Source organism: Hyaena hyaena, unplaced genomic scaffold, assembly GCF_003009895.1.
Source record: "Hyaena hyaena isolate Hyena2069 unplaced genomic scaffold, ASM300989v1 scaffold_13, whole genome shotgun sequence".
NCBI classification, from domain to species: domain Eukaryota; kingdom Metazoa; phylum Chordata; class Mammalia; order Carnivora; family Hyaenidae; genus Hyaena; species Hyaena hyaena.
Window position 1 is genome coordinate 3626249 of NW_024080645.1, and position 20278 is coordinate 3646526.

Below are 20278 nucleotides of genomic sequence, written 5' to 3' on the forward strand. Positions count from 1 at the left end.
GAGCACTGACCTTCTAGTGACAAATGGGACAGGACAATTTTTAATTGAGGGCAAGGACTTCCTTGACACCTGGGGGACTCACCTGATCTCGACAGAAGAAAGGACCAGGCTGAGAACTGCAGATATGACACAAAGAATCTTCTAGGTAAGGGTCAATCTGAACCTGCACGAAGCAAAACAGGAGAATGAAGTAGCTTTTCTTGCCAGGAGGCCAAACGGGCCAGAAGAGAGAGGACATTACTGGGCTGTCACAGGAGTGCAGGATGTTTACTGTTTTAAGGCGAGAACTATAGGGAGAGTGCACAAACAGCCCCAGAGGACAGATGCACACGTCCCCCAGAGCTGGCTGGCAGGCTCCACAATGTGGACCTCTCAGCAAACCACACCCGCATTCGATCACCCAGCAACAGGTAAGCATTCAGAGAACCCAGATCAGGTTGGAGTATGGGAAGCCAGCTGCCCAGAGATGCCAGTCAAATACCCAGTGAGGGAAAATACCCCACATACCGAACAGGCTCAACAATCTCAGCTCTGTCCCTCCTGAGCCTGCCACGGCCAGGCCACTCCCAACCTTCAAGTAATTGCCCAGGGGCCAAACGGCTTCAGTCTCAGGCCTGCCCAGGATAGTACAGGCCCAGAGTAAAGGTACAGACCAGTGCACTCACCTTCTTGGTGAACTTTGTGGTTTTGATCTCCACAAATGCAGCACTGACTGCTTTCAGGTAACTGCGTTGGTTATTGAAAGTCACACGACCAGATCCTAGAACAAGAGAACAAACTTACCTTCTAGCCAAATTCTCCCAAATGCTACTTGTCAACACTCAGGATACCCTGTTTCTAGACCAGGGCTGTGAGACAGAAATATAATGGGAGATACTTACATAACTTTAGGTCTCAAAAGCCACATTTAAGTGAAAAGATGGAATTTTTATAATTCATTTAACCCAATATATCCAAAATATTGTTTCAAAATGTGGCACTAGCCATATTTTAAGCATACTGCAACCACATTTATCAGACAGTATAGTTACAAGACCACTGTGACACAAACCACTCAGGAATGGGGAAGGAATCACTGACTGAAATGGGGAGGAAAGACGGGCGCCTGGGTGACTCAGCAGGTTGAGCATCTGACTCTTGATTTTGTCTCCAGTCATGATCCCAGGGTTGTGGATTGAAGCCCTACATGTGGCTCCATGGTAAGTGTGGAGCTCTGCTTAAGATTCTTTCCTTCTCCCCCCGCCTCCCCAGCTCATAAAGCTTTCTCTCTCAAAAACAAAAAGAACAAAACTCAAAAGAAAACAGACAACATGTGGGGAGGGAAGAGGACACCCCCCCCCCCCGCCCCGTGCAGGCAGGTGCACACGGAAGGCCTGTTTGCAGCTGAGGCAGCAGGCACCCCTCCTGGCTCGGAGGCAGGGGAGCCGGAAGAAGCTGGTCCTGCCAAATGCTGCCTCTGCCCCTGCGGCCTCCAACCCCCTGACCCTAGTCTGCAGCACAGCCCTGACATGCATGCACATGGTGCTCCTTCCTGGTCAGAGGCAGTGTGGGTGGGCAGACTCATCATCTGAGGAGGTGGGTTAGCCAGGTCTTGATCATAAAGTTCAGACTCTACTCCCCCTCCAAACCCACCACCAAGATCACTCTGCTATGATACAGGAATCAATCTCCTTTCCCAGGGGGGCTGACCCAAAACCTAGTAGTTAGGCCCACAGACTCCCCTAAGCTAGGATGCCACAGGCCATGACTACACTCTGTTGCTCGAGTCACCCGGTGTCCTCCCCTCCCTCAGCCTGACCCTGGTCTCTGACCCTAGAGACAGGGCCACTTTTCAAGAACTCCTAACAACAACAAGAACAGGAAGTTCAGGGAAGTCCTAGCCTTTTAATGAAATATTACCTGTTGTCTGTCCCAGACTGGTTCAGCTTTCAACTAAAGCCCCTATGTCATTTTCCCCTCCTATCACCTCTATGGTACCCCTACCACTTTCTCCCCCTTCAGGGGAAGTGGTGGAGAGAGGGGTGGGTGCAGACCGTCAGTACTGGTGGCTTATCTAGAAAAAGATGCTATGCTGCTGGTCTATGCTGATCTGCAGACCTGGGTCAGGCCTCCCTCCCCATTCCCACGGGAAGTATTACAATCTTGGTCTAGCATGGTCCCAGAGGCCACCAAGCTTTCCCACACAGAAGTGGGACACTTACCAATGGGATACTTGTGCTTATCTGTGTCAATCCCAGCATACACCACTCCACCAAATAGGTCGTTCAAGATGGCTGCCAGGGCCTCAGCGTTGAGCATCCCATGCAGGGCACCAACAAACACCGTCCTGCTGGGGTCAAGTCTCTGAGATGGGCTCCGGACAAAGTTGCTGTCAGCCAAGACCCAAGGGATCACCTGTACCTGGAAACCACCCAAAGGTGCATCAGCCCCGGCCGGGAGCCAGAGAGACTGGCTCTTGTACCGTGAGGCACATGCTTGGGAGATGCTCAAACGGGCTGCCGAGGCCCATCTAGTGGGGGAGCAGGGGTACTGCCCAGTCCCAGGCACACAGGCCCTCAGCAGGCACCTCACCAGACCCAGCCAAAGCTGCATTTTACTGAGTCCTTGTGTCCAAAATGGGGAAAACACATGGAAGGGCAGTCACTCCTTCTGGAGAACAGGCACAATGGTACCCAACGGTCACACCCAGGAACCTAGCACTCTGTCACAACCTTCAGCTGTGCGGTTCCAGCAGAGGACCACAGTCACTGATGAATGGAGACCATGAAGGACTCAGAAACTGAAGGACAGGAGCTGGAAGGACAGAGGGTGGAGATGCTCGAGGCAGCACTGTGAGACGGCTCCTGGCCCAGTGTATGCATCAGTGGGTGTGCCAGGGGCAGCGAAGTGACTGGAGAGGTGCAGATGGCGGTCTCACAGAGCAGCGCCACAGCAGGGCAGGGGCTGACCAGGTCCTCTGCCTCTGAGTCCCCGAGACTAAAACAAACTCCAGCATAGCACGTGGAGGACTCCACCAGGAAGGGAGCGGACAGATGAGTGGTGTTTTTAGAAAGCAGATCTGTGAAGATCCAACAAGTCTTGAAGCAGGAAGAGACCTGAGGCAGAAACCAGTAGCTGGGAGGGCAGGTGAGAAAGACCTGGAGGAGGCTGGTGGCACCGGGCACACAACAGGCTAAGATCAAGAAGATTCTTCAACAGAGGAGGCTGCAGGAGTCAGACCACCTGGGCATGGTGGGAAAATGAAGAACTGGGGCTGATGGGATCCAGGCCTACAAGACTTTAGTGAGCCTCTAACTCGGGGAGCTCACTTCACTGGAAGATGAAAAGCTGATTTTGCTTCTTCCACCCCCACAGAGAAGCCTCACAGTCTTGGTCTACATCCCAAGGGCCAGCAAGCTTTCCAAGCTTTTCCTTACACTAAACACAAGGGTCTAGGATTACAGGACATCCCCAAGAAAGACCCCATGGGAAGGCGGGGGTCCTGGAGGATGTAGTCTGGGTCTTAAAGTGAGAGCAGAATCACAGGAGTGGGTCGTTTAGGTGACGGGGAGAGAGAGAGGAGGGAGTCCAATGCCGACCGCACTGGGGGCAGGGAGGGGACACAAGAAGTAAGAGTCTGAGAGGAAGGAGACCTAGGACAGCCTACAGCAGTATGTCAAAGACAGACAGGGCATCACTGCAAGGGGATGAGGTAGAGCAGGAGACAGGGGGGTTGTCAGCAGGGGCACTGAGGCGGCTCAGGGGTCTGTGGTATGGCTGTGGCAGCCTCTCACGGTGAAAGCAGGGGACGGGGACAAAGGAGCATGTTAACCAAGCCCTGGAGTGTAACAAGGTGGGAGTGGCATGGGCCCCACGCAGCGAGAAGACAGCAGTGTCGTACGGAGGAGAGGTTGTGGTGGGTCACTGTATGCAGCAGGAAGACAAACTTACCCTGTCACTAAGAATGTGAACTAACACCAGGAAACATCTATAAAACAAAGAGCCAGCCTTGTTACTTGCGTTATTTATTTTAAATCCAACGTGATCATCTCAGTAGTTTTTTTCCCCCTTTACCCTAAGATTTTACTTTCTGGAGCAGTTTTAGGGTTCACAGCAAAACTGAGCTGACAGCACAGAGTCCCAATATCCTTGCTGCACTCACAGCCTCCCCTGCTATTAGCAACCCCCACCAGAGTGGTACCTTTGCTATAAGACCTGAACCTGTATCAATACATCACTGCCCCCCAAAGTCCATGGTTTACATTAGGGTTCAGTCTTGGGGTCTGTTGTACATTCTAGGAGTTCCCACAAATGTGTAATGACATGACTGCACCATTGTTAACAGAGTAGTTTCATACCCTAAAAATCCCGTCCCTCCTGTGCATCCCTCCATTCCCTGGGACCCCTGGCAACTGATCTTTTGATCAAAATAGGCATTTCAAGTCCTCCTTTTATAGACGAGAAAATGAAGTTTCAGATATATTAACTATCTAGTCCAGTGTCACGAGAGTGATGTTCTCTGCAACCACATTAAAAAAAACAACAACTCATTCCTCAACCCAAAACTTCCTTTGACAAGTGCTTTTCAAACATCATCTGCTAGAACCATTTGGGGAGCTTGGTCAGCAGTGGAGAATCTTAAGCTCATCCCAAACTAATTCTGAGCCAGCTCAGGAATATGCAGTGAGGGTTGCAGATAGAGTAACTATGCTGAGACCCATGATGCTGGGGGCACAGGCTGACATAGGGCCGGGAGCAGACGACGCATAAGGAGAGAGAGGCGTGTGGAGGAATGCACACGGCTAATGAAGCCCCGCATGAGAGTGAAGAGGTGATCCACGGACAGTTTGGGTTGAAGAGAAATTTACCCACCACAGACAGGAAGGTTCCAAGGCACAGCCTGAGGGCAGAACTAGGGAGAAACAGCTATAGAGTATCAGTTAAACCCAAGTGAAGAAAGCTGCTGTTTACAATTTCATTTCTAAGACCAGAGGCTTGGGACAGAATTGTGGGCTGGAGTAAGGGCTGAAACACAGTCTAATCACCACAGGCAGGAGCACACATACACCATTAACGACCAGAGGTTTTTGTTTTTGTAACGTCATGGAGTATCTTGCTGTATTTACCTTAAAACAGGAGGAGCAGCCTTTCTGCCGCAGCAGGAAAGCTCACCTGCACACAGTGTACTCACCCACCTGTGGGAGACACACTGCCTCAGGTACCAACCCCACCCCCACCCAGGGAGGACACCAGGCTAACACACCTCCTTGCAGCGCATCCTTCGGCTGGACATCTTGAAGTAATATTCACTCAGGCCATCTGGGCTCAGTGGGTCATGAGAGCAAGCCTGAAGCAAGGCCCGGACAGACTTCTCTAGTTCGAAGACCAGATACACATACCCTATTTCCAATAAAAGGAGAAACTGTATTAATATCCCTCAGGTGGTTACTCCTCAGTCTTGATTTTGCGGTAGGGAGTTTCATCCCAGAGAAATAGCCTCACGTGTAAGAAACATTTTTGTCCTACTCCTGAAAAGTCCTTGAATGGAAGACTGACTTGCTATGTCAGACGGCCAGGCCACGGGAGGGAGAAGCACATCATCTCCCACCTGAGTGAGGGAAGGGACTAGCAAGGTGGGACGCAGGGTCCCATCACAACACACAGCCCCTCTGTCTCAGAACACACAGCATGTTCTGGTCAGCAGAGCCAGGCTGTCCTGGGGCAGGGAGGAGGGCAGGTCTGTGGCCAGCGGCTGGGCCAAGGAGGTATTGCTTTAAAAGCCTAGTTAGACCAGTGGTTCAGTTCATCAGAACACTTTCAGCGAAGATGGGGCAGAGTGAAAATAGCACCTGCTCCTTTCTACAGGGAAGGGATCTCATTTCAGACCAGTGAGGAGTCAGATGCTTGGTCCTCATTCCTGCCAACTCCAAAGGGATCTCAGAATTAGGTCAGGCAACAATGTAACTGGGCAAGAAAGGCAGGCAAAGGAAAGCTTTTCAGATGCCTCATTTTAAGAGGAAAGTAGCTGCCGGGGTTCAGGTTTGGAGGGAAGTGCACGAGGAAGTTTCACAGAGCAAGGCTCACAGATAGCTCCAACTGCAATATAAATTTGGACTGGTGGAACATTAGCTCAGAAGAAGCAGAGGGATGTGGTAGGTTGAAGAGAAGTGCTGTCAGCCCAAAGTTCTGTGCTCAGGAGTGCCCAAACCATGTTACCAGCATGCGGCTGGGATGTCCCAGCATCCCTCAGTGCAATTATGTACTAGGGAGGGGAAAAAAAAAGCTCCTACCATGTCTGTATTACCTTTAGGCATATTACCTTTGGGAGGACACCGGGGGTGCTTGCCATCCTTACCAGGCCACTCCACACTCAAAGAGCCAAACACACGGAAGGTGTTAATCAATCCAGCTGAAAAGAGATGGAAAAGAATGGCAGACACTGAGGCACCGCCCTCTCCAGGAAGGCGCAAGCACAGGATCACCAGTGTTCTTCTCCTAGACTTCTCTCCCTTGACAAACAACTCAGAAGTGACCTGGGGTCCCAGGTGACAGGTATAAGCACCAGACACAGAAGCAATAATGGAGCTACAGGTTCAGATCCAAGTTTAATGCTCTTGAGAGACCTGCTCCACCTTCAGTGCTCAAAGCAGGAGGTCTCAGAGGCAGCTCACCTTCCGTAATATCCCAAGGAACACCTCCTAGGAACACCTTGCAGGAGTAGATGGGGTTCTTGTAGTTCCGGGGAGGAAGCTGGCCACTCCAAGTACAGGTTGCTTCATTCACAGCTTTGGTAGACAACAGAAATGACAGAGAAAAAAATGGGTCTGAGTCAACAAAATCACTGCTCCTTTCTGGAATGACCTCACCCGGGAAGAGCTACACAGGCCACAGTCCTAGCCTGGCTGCTGGAAGACATTTACCACTATTCGGAAAGGCAAGGAACCTTACACCTCATCAAACCAGTCAGCCCAGCAGGACAACTCTAAACCACTACTTCGGTCTCCCCCAAAACATAGAGTAAGAGCAAAGCAGATGTGTAGGGTAAAAATGATCACGACCCAAGCTATTTTCAAACATGTAACTGATAAGCTAACCACAAAGCAGTTGTCATGGCTTTAGTCATGTAAAAAGCATGGCTTACAATACTAATTGATTTAAATTTCTAATTACTTTAAAATAAACACAGCAATCTTCTATACAATGTTCTACAGACTTACTGGTCCAAACTGGCCTCCTCCCCAAATATTCAAATGAGGAACATTCAATTGTTTTCCTGTCTGCACTCTGAACTCATCTGTCACAGAAGTCAGGACCGAATGCCAATAAAAATGACCACTAGCAATCTAAAAAGACAAAAATGTCTCAAATGCTCCCTGAGTCAGAACCATGCCCCATCACTGCCAGAGCTGTCTCCATGGTACCTGGACAGACACCGGGCCTTCCCTGATGCCAACACTGTAAGACAGTGGATTTTTCCCCAACCACTCTGCTTCCTACTTATACCAAATCCAAGTCTGTCTAAACCCACTGTGAAGTTTCTCTGACAACAGCTCATTACAAAACCCTACTTGCTGTACAGAATGGAAACCATCTTCTGTGTGACCTGTTCTGATAACTTCTAGAGACCTCTTTGTTCTTTGTGACCAGTTCAGCCTTCTGCCTGTCTTTAATCCTGCCCCCTGCTCAGGCTGTGCCTTTCCAGATAAGAGCCTAACCTCATGGGGACTGGCTAATCCTTCCCCGTTTTACTCCTTCAGCAATGGGGCAGACAGCCAGTGAAATGAACCACCATTTCCATTCAGGACAATGACATGGAAGCTCATTTCTTAAAAGGCACAATGTGTTGCTACACCAAGAACTTGGGTACCATCAGCAATATTTTGCAAATGAAAACATAAATCGATATAATGGCCTCATCCAAAAGCAAGGTAATGTCATTCCACAGGCAAACAATGGCATTAGTACAAACATGGGTTGCCAAAACCATTATGTGAACAGGGCAGCATAACTATCAGGGGAGAGTGAGATCAGGCCCAGCTCTGTGACTGGAAAGACAGACAACAAATGGATAAAGAACTGAACGTTTACTTAGTCATCAACTCCAGAACCTTAGAAGAGCAGTTGGTGAGCACCTCCCTGAAGCCTTAGTCAAGAATAACTTATTAAGACCCATTTACTTCCAACTATCGGTGTAAGATGAAGAACAGATTCAATACACGTTTAAGGTCACTTAAATGACAGAACCAAAGCGTTCTGGAGAGACCAAGAAGTCCCTTACCTTAGAGGCGGACATCCCTTTTACCCAACAGTGCATCCCTCAGGGAAAGAGAGGTCTAGCAGGGGTTATGTCTGACAACTTTGAATTAGAAAGGGAGAGGTAAACAAAATTCTGGGAATCACTTCTAGGATTCCTCCTGAAGACACCCACCCGTGGAAGAATTAAAATCAACACTAGTACTCGGCCAATCTCTACAAAAAAGCACAACCTGAAATGGGTCCAACTCTGTATGAGCGAGCACAGCCTCTTTCCTCTCTGCTCAGCTTCAAAGAAGTTCCTGAGTTTGATCCATTAGCACTCATTCCACAAGAGAGACCATTCTTTGCAGATCCAAAGACCTCAACACAAGATGAAGTCCTCTTCTGGACAGTTCAGTCTGTGAACTAAGGTCACTTACTCTCTGTGCCCAGAAAGAGGCCTCGGGCCCCTGCAGGGCAAAAGCCACACTCACCTGCAGCTTGCCGGTGCAGCCTGGCCTCTCTCTCTATGCTGAAGGGGTCTTTGGGAGCTTCGAGGAGGTCCCAGGATGGCCACACAGAAGCTCCTGGCCATCTCTTTGATGCACTGGTTGGGGAGGGGCTGACTGCAGCGAGAGCAGCTTGCTCTTGGTCCATCCGAGACCCAACCCCCACCTTTAAAGGGTCTCTGGGACCACCCCCTGTCAGAGACAGGAAGGGCAGAGGAGGGGAAATGCGAAGGCTTGACTAGGGGAGGAAAAAGGAAGATACAGGTTTTAAAAGGACAGTTTTGTTATGAAAGTAATAATCACACTATAGAAATTATAAAAAATACCATTTAGCTCTGCTATTTTCTTTCAGACTTTCTTCCTATGCGTTTTTAGAGTAGCTGTCCTTACACTTACACTAAATTCAAACAACTTTTCTCCCCAACTCAACATTTTTTTTTCATATTGCCAGGCAATCTTCATAATTATTTTTAATTAACTTATGATATTCTATTTAGGGAACAAGGTACATTTCACTAACCTATTCCTCTACTGTTAAATATTCACACACATTCCAAGTTTTTAGAATTATAAATAAAAACTTGAAGGTATAGCTTCTTATTTTCTGGAGGGTTTTTTTTTGGTCTGATTCCTACATGGCGAATGCCAAAATGCTTTCTATGAGAGTTCTGTGTTCTATCAGAAATGTGGGAGAGTGTGGGTTTCACTTAAGCCTGTGTCAAGGCTTTATTACTAACTTAAGTGGGTAAAGATAATACGATGTTATCAAAAAAACCAAATTACTCAATATTTCCTGTAAGTTCAAATACAACCTGCTTCTATTTATCTCTCCTGTGAGCTGGTGTGCCCATATCCTTTCATCAATTAGCCTTTGGGGTACGGTATCTGACAAAGTTCTTTAAATAAAATCCCAAACTATTAAGTCAATTATGAGGTAAATTTCCAAGACTGAGCTCCATCTAAATTAACATAAACAGAACTAGAAGCATCTAACCCCATTTTCTAATGGAGTAAGTTACAGCCCAGATAATTGAAGGGACTCGCTTGTGGTTACCCTTCTGGAGACAGAACCTAAACATAAAACCAACAAGCAGTGGGAATGGCAATGCCAGCTCTCATATTCTAGGATAGGCCGATGGGTGACATGGTGGGTCCTAAAAGATCATGCCATGGATGGGAAACTAGCCGCATCCAATGTTGCCAATCCTGGAAAGAGAAGAGCAGAGGACAGGAAAATAAGCCTTCCTATTCAGTGAACAGTCAGCTGGGTGGTAGGGTTGGCAGCACAGAAAGTCAGGCTCAGAAGGTGCCTCATATTGCATTTTTAGGATGATTTCTCACTGCCATGCCCATATATTTACTTCTACTGTCCCCTATTCCTCATTTATTCCAATCCATCTGCCAGCTCCACTTAGCACGGGTGCCACACATGTCACACATAGCTGTGGATAAGGAGCATGTAGTACATAAATTAACTTGAGGCAACATTTCACAGATTCATCATGGTTTCAGATTGAGAGGTGGCATGAGTCGGTGAAGAGAATATAGGAGCTATAGTCAGGCTGATCTGGATGGAAATCCCAGCTCTGATCATTACTATCATAATTTTTAAAACCATCACTTAAAAATTTTGAGGGAACACATGTAAAGGTACATAAATGATAGATATGGTTTTGAGGCTAAAGAAAACAACCACGCAGGTCAAGAAACAGAACAACGCCAGGACCCCCATATTAACTTCTAAAATTAACTATTTCTCCAAGCTCTTGAAGTATCTTGTGAAAAGAGAGTAGGCAGCTAGGGTCCTGACATGGATTGCTCTGAGGGCACACAAGGCATCCTCCACTTCATTGAGGGTAAGTTCCGTACGTGCCCACAGTGGCCTCCACTTCCTGACCGCATTCTGGCAGACACACTTCCCGCTTCACACTCACTTGCCCTTCCCACCCCACTCCCCGACAAGTTACGTACAATCAAATCTGAGAGATGATCCGATCCAGAACTGAAGCCACTGGTGTCTGAGTCAGAGGGGCTGCTAGAACGTGAGTCCAAGATGGGCCGGGTATCTAGGCGGGATCCTCTAACTGAGGGTGCTGGAAACTTGTCCACCAAGTCAGATCCAAGAGGGTCTAGAGGCAGGAAGCTCAAGGGGGGTTTCCCCAGGACATTGCCCAGTGGGTTGTGGAGCATGCTCAGTACTAGGAGAAAAAGAAATAAGGAGGTCTCATGACCTCTTCGTTTTCTTCCCAGTCAATAGTCCTTCCCTTTCCCCCCGCCAGGTGCCCAACAAGATACCCAAAGGTACAACCACAGAAGCATGACAGAACCATCATTAGAACGTAATAAACCGACAAATCTCCAACAGCTACCAGAGCCAACCAGGGCCCAAAAGAGATAGTTACAGGACAACTTTTGAACACCAAAGTTCTTGCTGTGACAGCAGCAGCAAAACTACTCTCTGCCACCCAGACTTAAGGGTCAGTGCCAGTATCTGGGGTATGTGCCAATGGGGACCCTGATCACAACTGCTATTAATATCTGAATACACACATCCACGTTGCCTCAGGAGACACCTTCAGCACAATTAGGAAGTCCAAACCACACACTCCCTGCTTACTGCCTGCCAACACATTTATTCAAAGAATTACCACTTTTTTTTTTTTTTTAAGTTTCTTTAGTTTTGAGAGACAGCATGAGCAGGGAAGGGGGAGAGAGGGAGAGAGGGAGAGAGCGAGGGAGGGAGGGGGTAGAGGGGGGGAGAGAGGGAGAGGGAGGGGGGGAGGGGGAGAGAGAGAGAGAGAGAGAGAGAGAGAGAGAGAGAGAGAGAGAGAGAGAATGAATCCAAAGCAGGCTCCAGGCTCTGAGCTGTCAGCACAGAGCCTGATGTGAGGCTCAAACCCACAAACTGTGAGATCACAATCTGAGCTGAAGTCGGACACCCAACTGACTGAACCACCCAGGTGCCCCAAGAATTCCTACCTAACACTATATAGCTAAAGTATACAATTCCAGGACACGTCTCACAAGTCTGGTTCAAAATAAGCGTATCACCTTTGTTGGAGAAGTTCCCTCATGCAATGTTCTTGCATATACAGACTCTCTCCTGTACACCCCTAGACTTCAGACACTGAGGATAGAGCAGAGTGACAGTATGGTTAAAGCCCACACTGTCTTAAGACAAACCTGGAATGGAACCCTAGGTAGGCACCACCTCTACATGGCTGTATGCTCAGGGAAGCAGAGTCCCCATTTTCTCAAAGCATCTTGAGTGGAGCACCAACTATTTCATAATACGATCAGGAAGGTTCAATAATTAGACAACAGATGGAGAGTGCTCAGCAGAGCAGTGCCCAGCACACAATTAATAGTTCAATACCAAACATCAAAAAAAAAGAGTGAAGCAAAGGCCAAAAGAGGTAAGAGAGGTAAAGTGGACAGAAGCAAACATTTTTCCACCCACGGCCTTGAAGAATTAAGGAATCCAAAGGAAAGCACACCTTTTATCCATGAGGAGGAAGAATAAATGGGTTTTGCCATGGAGCATGGTGACACAGAGGCCAGGGGGAAAGCATTAATCTGATAGTGTTTTCATCTCAAGAAAGGGGAAAACATCCACCTCAAAATGGCTGAGAGGTGAAACCAAAATCATGTGTTGAAGTGCATAAGTGCTCAATCGACAGTGGCTGTGACTGGCTCCCCTCACTAGTCAGTAAGTGAAACACAGGTCATCAGGGAAGGTTTCCTCTCTGGTTCCGAGTCCGAGTCCAAGTCCGTCTGAATGCCTGCTGGGCGGGGGTGTGCTGAGTCCCAAGAGGCAGGAATCAACTTCTCCAAACATGAAGTCAGAGTGAAAGCATGCTGTCAGGGAACTAGACCCATAGGCCATTCACAACAGAGCACATGTGCCAGATGAGACCAGCCCGCCCTCCTTTAGCCAAATGGCCACCCTTTCAGATAAAGATAAGGCAAATATATCTTTAAATGCAGAGGATACTATGGACGTGTGTGTTTATTTATTCTGATAAATATATCCTTGATTTTAAAGAAACTGTCAAACTGGTTTCCAAAGGGGGTTCACCATCTTACATTCCTACCTGCACTGATGAGGGTTTCAGTCCCTCTGCACCCTGGCCAATACCTGGTATGATCAGTCTTTCAATTTTAGCCAGTTTAATAGGCATGGGTTCTGGGGATGGGGAAGCTGTACCATATACAGCAAGGAGTCCATTAATTTATTACTTTGTCTTTTAGGGAAACATTCTTTTAACTAGGCCTTTGAAAGTAGTTTCCTAAGCACAAGCTTATAACTATATGTTGAAAGTCTCTCTCACTGTTTGAATTCTGACATCTACCAGAAGAAATAATCCTTGTCAAACTTCTCCAATACTCTTGACAAGCCCCTCCCTCACTGAAACACAAAATCAAAGCCTCTGAGTTCATGCCCTGAGAAGGCAGGAAGTATGAAGATTTATTCAAGGATCCTGGTGCTGCAAAATCTGGCATAAAACCTCTGAGAAAACTAACAGATCATACACATTGGCCTTACAAGTGCTACCAATGTCCTGGAGGGTCTCCTCTTTCTTCACATTTACAAGCTTAAGTTCAGGGTGCTGAATAACGACCTTTGAAAACCAAGTTAGACCACTGAGACTTCATCCTGAAGGCACCCGGAAGACACTGGAGAGCTGCTGGGGGGATGACAAAGGAGGCTGACTGGGGAAACTCAGCAACGCCACAGCTGCACCCAAGGCCCAACTCAGAGAGACAGCACTTAAACTAGATAGGCCTTTCTCTGCAGCAGTGTCAGGAACCTGGAGAGACACTGGACCCATACAGGGCTGCGGAAAAAGAAACAAAAGCTGATGGAAATAGCAACAGAGGAGGTGGGTGATAGGCCATGTAGTACAGGTGAAGGACCAAAGTGGAAGCAAATGGAAGACCAGCAATTTCAATGTGCTGACAGCTGCAAGAGGGATGAAGAGGCGGACAGGATGAACAGTGAAGACTGAGCTTTGAGGATGGTAATATGCAGGATGCATGACCACCAGTTGACTAATGTGCAATTAATGGAGTCTAAAATACTGGCTAGGTCTCCCACATGGCTATCAAACGTTCTCATGGTGATAACTGAGCCTGGGGTTAAAACAAATACTGACATCTTCAGAGAAGAAAAGGACTACGAAATCAGTAAGGAAGAACAGAAAGAATGACCCTGAGATTAATGGTAGATGCAGCTTGGAAGAATGTCCATCTTCCGCTTGACAAAGCAGCACCCCCAAGGAAAAGCCCTCCGCGAGTGCAGAGGTCAGAGGGAGCACTCACCAGTGAGCAACAAGACATAAGGCAGTGTGCTAATCCTGGAAAAAAGGCGTGGCACGGTAAGGAGCTCCAGGAGTTGTCAAGGGAAACACAGTGTGAAGCAGCACACAGAAAAAAGCTCCAGAGGAGACGGCTGGCCCAGAGGGCCTGTGTCTGGGGGCATCCAGGACAACAAATATGGGCCACAGTAACTGTCCTCAGGCTTTTTTTTTTAAAGCTGTCCCAAGGTTGTTTTAAAAAAAACTTCACTCGAGGTTTTTAAAAACAACAACAACAAAAGCCCACGTGTATCTGAAAGAGTCAAAAAGCAAACTGGGTGCCACTGGAGACCACTTTCATCATTCACGTCAATTTCTGTTCACTACTGTGGTGGTACCTCTGTTCTATCAGCCACAAATCCATCCAACTCAACTAACATGCAGGTTTTTTTTTTTTTTTAAATGTTTTATTTCTAGGAGAGAGAGAAAGAGACAGCGTGAGCAGGGGAGGGTCAGAGAGAGAGGGAGTCACAGACTGAAACAGGCTCCAGGCTCTGAGCTGGCAGTCAGCACAGAGCCCGACGCGGGGCTCGAACCCACAAACCGCGAGACCATGACCTAAGCGAAAGTCGGACGCTTAACCAACTAAGCCACCCAGGCGCCCCTTCATGCAGGTTTTTTTTAACCATGCCCACAAAGGTATCTCGAGGCCTTGTCAAATTCCTGTGTCAAAGCCAGGAATTAGGTCTACAGCACTCCTCTAAATGTGATAATAAGCCTGTCTAAAAAGAAAATGGCATGACAACCCACGCTGGCCACTAATGAACTCCACTTCCTTAAGTGCACATGGCTCATAGTCAATCGTCTGTTCTACAATCTGGACTAGGTTCAATCAAGCTCCTACCACTTGCTAATAGCAACTTCCATTTACTGCATATATAGCATGTGCCAGATACCTGTTAGAAGCACTTCTACCTGAAGGTAAATAATCTTCACTAAATCCTAAGAAGCGAGTACTGTTACCCCATCTTAAAGAGAGGATCAAGCCTCAAAGGGCAAGCATTTGTATAAGTAACAGCTAGTGAACAACAGAGTGGGACTCAATTCTTTCTGATTCTGAGCTGTATCTCCTATAATGCACCATTCATTAGCTACCTTTAATACTCAGGACTCTACATCTTTTTGTCTTCATGTTCTTCACACCTCTACTTTTGTTCAAATTCCTTTTAAGACCATCAACTACTGACAAAGCTCTCTTGTCTACCAAAGGTCAGTGCCTCGGGATCTAAATCATCCAGGCCTTGAAACTTCTCTAGCACCTTGCCACTGTAGGAACTCATTAAAAATGCATCGTGGGCCCCACTCCAGACCTGCTGAATCAGAACCTGGGCTCTGAACAAGATCCCCAGGGGGTCTGTATGCACATTAAAGTGTGAGAAGCACTCATCTAGAAAAACCTAAGGCTTGCTACATCACATTTCTAATCAGTCCCCCTCGCCACACCTCAAAAACCTTTCATACATCATTATTTCTGCACGTTATTTGAACATAGCTCTTATAGCATAATGGCAACTAACATCTATAAAGGAAAAAAGCAAGGTGGCTATAGGACATTTCACAAAGAGCCTGGTCTCGGAAAAACTAGTTGGGTGCGGGGTGGCAAGTAGGGAGGAGTGAGGGAGAGTGACAGTAAGCAGGAACAAATACAGAATATAAAAGAGCAGTACAGATTGTGGTAACAGCTTCAGAAACAGTGATGACCGGAAAAAGCTGAACATTGTGAAAAATATTCGAGACAACCCAAGTCCTCTGCAAGCTCATACTGAGCAAAAACCAAGGGGGCTAGAGCCTACTGCTGCAGGCAGACACCACCTGCTAAGACAGAAGAAGACAAGGGTGCTATGAAGGACATGACTGAGTCACCTGATAAAACTGGACTATGAACAAAAGTTTAAGTATCAGATCAACTTTAAGTTGAATGGATTTGAGAACGGTTTTGTTACTTATGAACATATTTAAGTACAAGAACTTCTAACGAAAATGTGCAAATGACAGAGGTAAATGTCAACATTAGGAGAACCAGGGGATGCCTGGGTAGCTCATTTGGCCAGCTCCAGTCATGATCTCACATTGCAGCTCACGGGATTGAGCCCCATCAGGCTCCGTGCGTGGGTACCACAGAGCTTGTCTGCCCATCCCCTGGTCATGCAGGCTCTCTCTCTCAAAATAAATAAATGAACTTAAAAAAACAAACAGTAAGAGAATCCAGATAAAGAAAATACACATATTTCTAGTATAACTTTGAGAAATTATTCCCCAAAAGGCTTTTTTTTTTTTTTTTTTAAATGACACGAAGGGAAACTTGTCTGTTCCCATTTGACTTTCTCTGCCTGTTTCAAGGTAACTGGATCTAACCCGAAAAGGAGAATCAAGCACAAGTAATAGGGCCTAGAATCCCCGGGGGGTGGGGAATGGTAATTAAGTACTTTGGAGTCTCTGCCTATAAGAAGAAATAATCTTCTTTTAAACAAGTTTTTTTAAAGCCTCAAAACCATTTGTATGGATATTTGCAGGCACACATGTGGACAAAGTTCTGCCTTCTAAACCAAGCATGCCAAGTCACTCCGACAGTAATTAGCTCAACATCTGGCAGTGAGCAGGTGATCACTATTTGCTGAGCAGTACTAAAAGGAAGAAAACATCACATCCCTTAGAGCCAGTATGCTCACTGAGGCTGCACCCTTTCAATCAAGGTTATTCAACATAAGGACACAATACTGACTTAGTGGCAACTTGGAACTGGAGGGAAAAAATCTTAGCTCATCCGGACCCAGCCCATCACCAAAACAGATTGAGAGAAGTAGTTTTTTGTCACAAATTGTGACAATACTCCTTCCACTAGTTTCAAATACTTTCTTCGAAGAGAACTAAGTATACATAGGTACAGACTGAAGAGATCCTACTCTGCACCTGAGGAAGGGCAGCACAGAAGAGGGGTCTCGCTGCCCAATCCTCTCTGTACTCTGCTGGGATATTCAGTCATGTGTACATACTTCCACATTCAAGTTCCAAAAGCAGGAAAGAGTGCTTCACTGAACACCATCCCAACCACCAGAAAAAAAAGGGAAAGGGCCAATGCCATCTAGCAGACCTAAAATCAGGATACCTCAGGATTCACAGACCTGGGTCACATCAGCACTTCCATGCAGCAGTTTCCTGCAAATATTACATTGGGAGGACCAAAGAATATAGTAGGAGTTTGATTAGAAGATATGGGGAAGACAACAAAACCCAGTATCAACAGGCCTAGGATTTCCCAGGTGGTTTGATATTTCCTTCAACCTAAGGAAGAAGCCAGGTTTCCAGAAACTGTCACCTGTGGTCAGATGCCCTAGAGTCACCTGACTGTCCCTCATGGCACCTGAGCAGGTAGTTCTTTGAAATATCTACAGATCAAAGGAAAAGCTTCTAGGGAAAGTGGGACCTCATTTCAAGCGATGTAACCTTACTCCCGGCTCAGCCCAGGACCCCATATTTCCCCTGGTGTGACCAGCACTGATTCCTGCCAGCTAGAAATCAGGAGGGAAGGAGCCAAAAAGCTAGCAATCCATGGTTTTCCTCTTCGTAACTTGAAGTAGTAAGTATATCTACCTGAAAGGCACACTCTTTAAGCTACACAATCTAAAATTCAGTGGAAGTGACAGGTCACTTATGCTGCAGGACAGTAACTTACCTTGAAGTCCACTCCCCATAACAGGGCATAGCTTCAACAAGGCCAGATGTCAAGTAGTAACCTAGATGGCTTGGGGGCTGGTGAGTGTGGGAGAGAAATCCATAATCACTTTTCAATGGGAGCCAAGGCCCTGGCCCTTTGCTCTACTCCTGAACTCCACAACTCAGGGACCACAGGAAGTCTGAAGTTTACCAAGTGCCTCCAGCCCTGGTGGCCAAACATATGGCGCTTGTATCTTCCAAAAGTGACTAAGAAAAGCAGCGTGCCCTTCCTGGAGCAGAGGCACTCTTCAGCACTCGCATGCTGGCAGGAATCAAGATCAGCTACAGACAGCTCTCAGGGAAGTCACGGGGAGGAGAAGACCTGGCAGAGGGTTCCGGCTCATTAATGCTACCTCAGAGGGTACAAGAGACCAAATCAGCAGGAATATTTTTAGACCGATTGTTAACTTTCTCCACTTTCACCCTTCTATGCCAGCTCCTGTGGGTTTTACAGCTGAGTCACTGTTAAAATATTCTGAAGCCTTCCCCAAGAGTACAAAGTCACCCAGAGTCTGATGGTGGCAGCAGCAAGAGCTTGGAACGGTATGTGGGTACTGCCAAGACCCTGTCTGAGTCCGAGCTCAGCTTCGGGAGAGACTAGGCCCAAGACATCAGAGTCAGATGCCTGTTAACTCCTGGGAGTAATCATAGGAAAAAAACCCAGACCGGGAGACATTATTTCTCGCCTGAGATTTAGGGCCACATACTTGGAACCCTTCCTCCTCTCTCCCAACCATTGGCTCTAGGTTGTTTGTTCAAAATCCATCTGAAGGCACACAGGTAGGAAGGGGGAGGAGCAGCACTCATGCCAGGTAGAACAACAGACTGCTCTTTGCCTCTAACCCTACCCTGCAGTCTACACCACATTCCAACTCAGGTGGCGGGCAATCTTCTGAGTGTGAGCTGCTCCAGTCAGATCTGGTGCAGATCCACGGACTCTGGTCGGTGATCTGATCTACAATGTAGCTCCAATGTGGCACCCAACATAGCCTTCCTCTTCTCTTTTGATGACTGGACAAGCTTCATTAACCGAAGAAACGACATACCTGAGTCCCATGTAAGGTCAGCACACATGCTCTCCCTGTACCCAATTTCTTTCTCACCTACAAGGCATCCTATTATCATACTGCTTCCCAGGCCCTCCCTCATCTTTGCACTAAAAGCTATTTCTCAGTAGACTCCCTCACTCCATGATAGAATTCTGGTGCCAGTATATGACAAAATTTTCTAAGCCATCTTCATGCCTTAGAAGCTATGGAGGTTCAGAGATACTGATCTTTGAAGAATCTATCCATCCAGCTGATCAAAACAGGTGGGAGGCAGAAGAACGGGAGAGACCATGACTGAACCCTGCGGTTCAAAACAACCCAGGATTTAACAACACAGTGGCTCTACATTCATCACTCACTCAGTAGATACTTATCAAAAAGCCATGAGCCAGGCACTGTGCTATATGCTGGGGACAGAGTAGTGGAGAACTGGATAGCTGAGGGAGATCTGCAGGAACAGAGTAGTCGGACCCAGGAAGTCCGTGTTCTTACAGATGAGGAGCCCAACTTTGTTTTGGGTATCACCTCAGAAAGGCGGTTTTGGAAGTGCAGCAGCAGCAAGAGCAAAATGCCAAGGGTCCCCCCCTTCTGATTCCAGGCTGATCCAGCCTGCCCACCGATGGGGAGCCTGCAAGTAACACAGCACGGGAACATACCATTCATAACCTGACTGGTTAGCAGTCAGGGCAGAAACCAGAGAAGGTGGACAGGTTAATCTCCTGAGGACTTCTAAAGGACAGTGGGAGAAAACAGGACATGGCCTCTGGCATCCTCAGATGGAGCATCTAGTCTACCCACTGGACTTTTGTACAAGACATTCATTAGGAGTCCCTGCTTCCAGGGACCCCCAAAAAAGCAGATTCTCAGTCACCCCCTTTCCTGCTGAGTAATGCTGCCTGCAATAGAGTCCTCAGGGGGATGTCGGGTAGACAGATCCACTGGGTGGCAAAGCTGATGAGCTGAGACTCGGCAGAGGGGAGTCAGAGCAGTCCACTGCATACCGTGCATGGATGGCCTTGAGGGGCCTCAGCAAGGGAACACACCACCTCTGGATGAACAGCTCCAGGGCTGTATGTGAAGATACCTTAACATAAGTGTTCTTGTCAAACATGAGACAAGAGTTCTGCTCACAGGAACACAGGTAATAGAAAGCACAAGAGTTTTGGAACCAAAGGGCACTGTGAGTTCTCGCAGTTGTGTGACTTCTGGTACTTCACAACATGTGAGCTTATTTCCCATCTTTACAAGTAATGACTACCCATTTCACAGGACTGTGCAAGCATTAAAGTCACATGATGGACTTCACATAGGAAGCAGTCGACAACTGGTGGTTATTAGTCATTCCATCCCCCACCCCAAGATACTGAGAACAGCTCTCATGGCTCTGCTGTTCCATTACAGGACCTAAGACACTACAAGGAGGACAAAGGTAGTG

General features: G+C 47.3%; 1 protein-coding gene across 7 annotated transcripts in view; it reads right to left on the bottom strand.

Annotated features, from left to right (window-relative positions):
• Window positions 1-20278, bottom strand: part of CPEB1 (cytoplasmic polyadenylation element binding protein 1) — an 86505-nt gene that overhangs the window by 3182 nt on the left and 63045 nt on the right. For 5 of the 7 annotated variants that reach the window (XM_039216975.1, XM_039216980.1, XM_039216956.1 and 2 more), the window contains 8 exons: window positions 10695-10921; window positions 8709-8961; window positions 6651-6764; window positions 6284-6388; window positions 5243-5379; window positions 2202-2400; window positions 666-760; window positions 83-163 (listed from right to left, as the gene is read on the bottom strand). In XM_039216975.1, coding sequence (XP_039072906.1) covers window positions 83-163; window positions 666-760; window positions 2202-2400; window positions 5243-5379; window positions 6284-6388; window positions 6651-6764; window positions 8709-8961; window positions 10695-10921 — 1211 coding nt within the window. The remainder of the gene's footprint in view (window positions 1-82; window positions 164-665; window positions 761-2201; window positions 2401-5242; window positions 5380-6283; window positions 6389-6650; window positions 6765-8708; window positions 8962-10694; window positions 10922-20278) is intronic. The other 2 variants (XM_039216987.1, XM_039216970.1) reach the window with 1 other exon arrangement.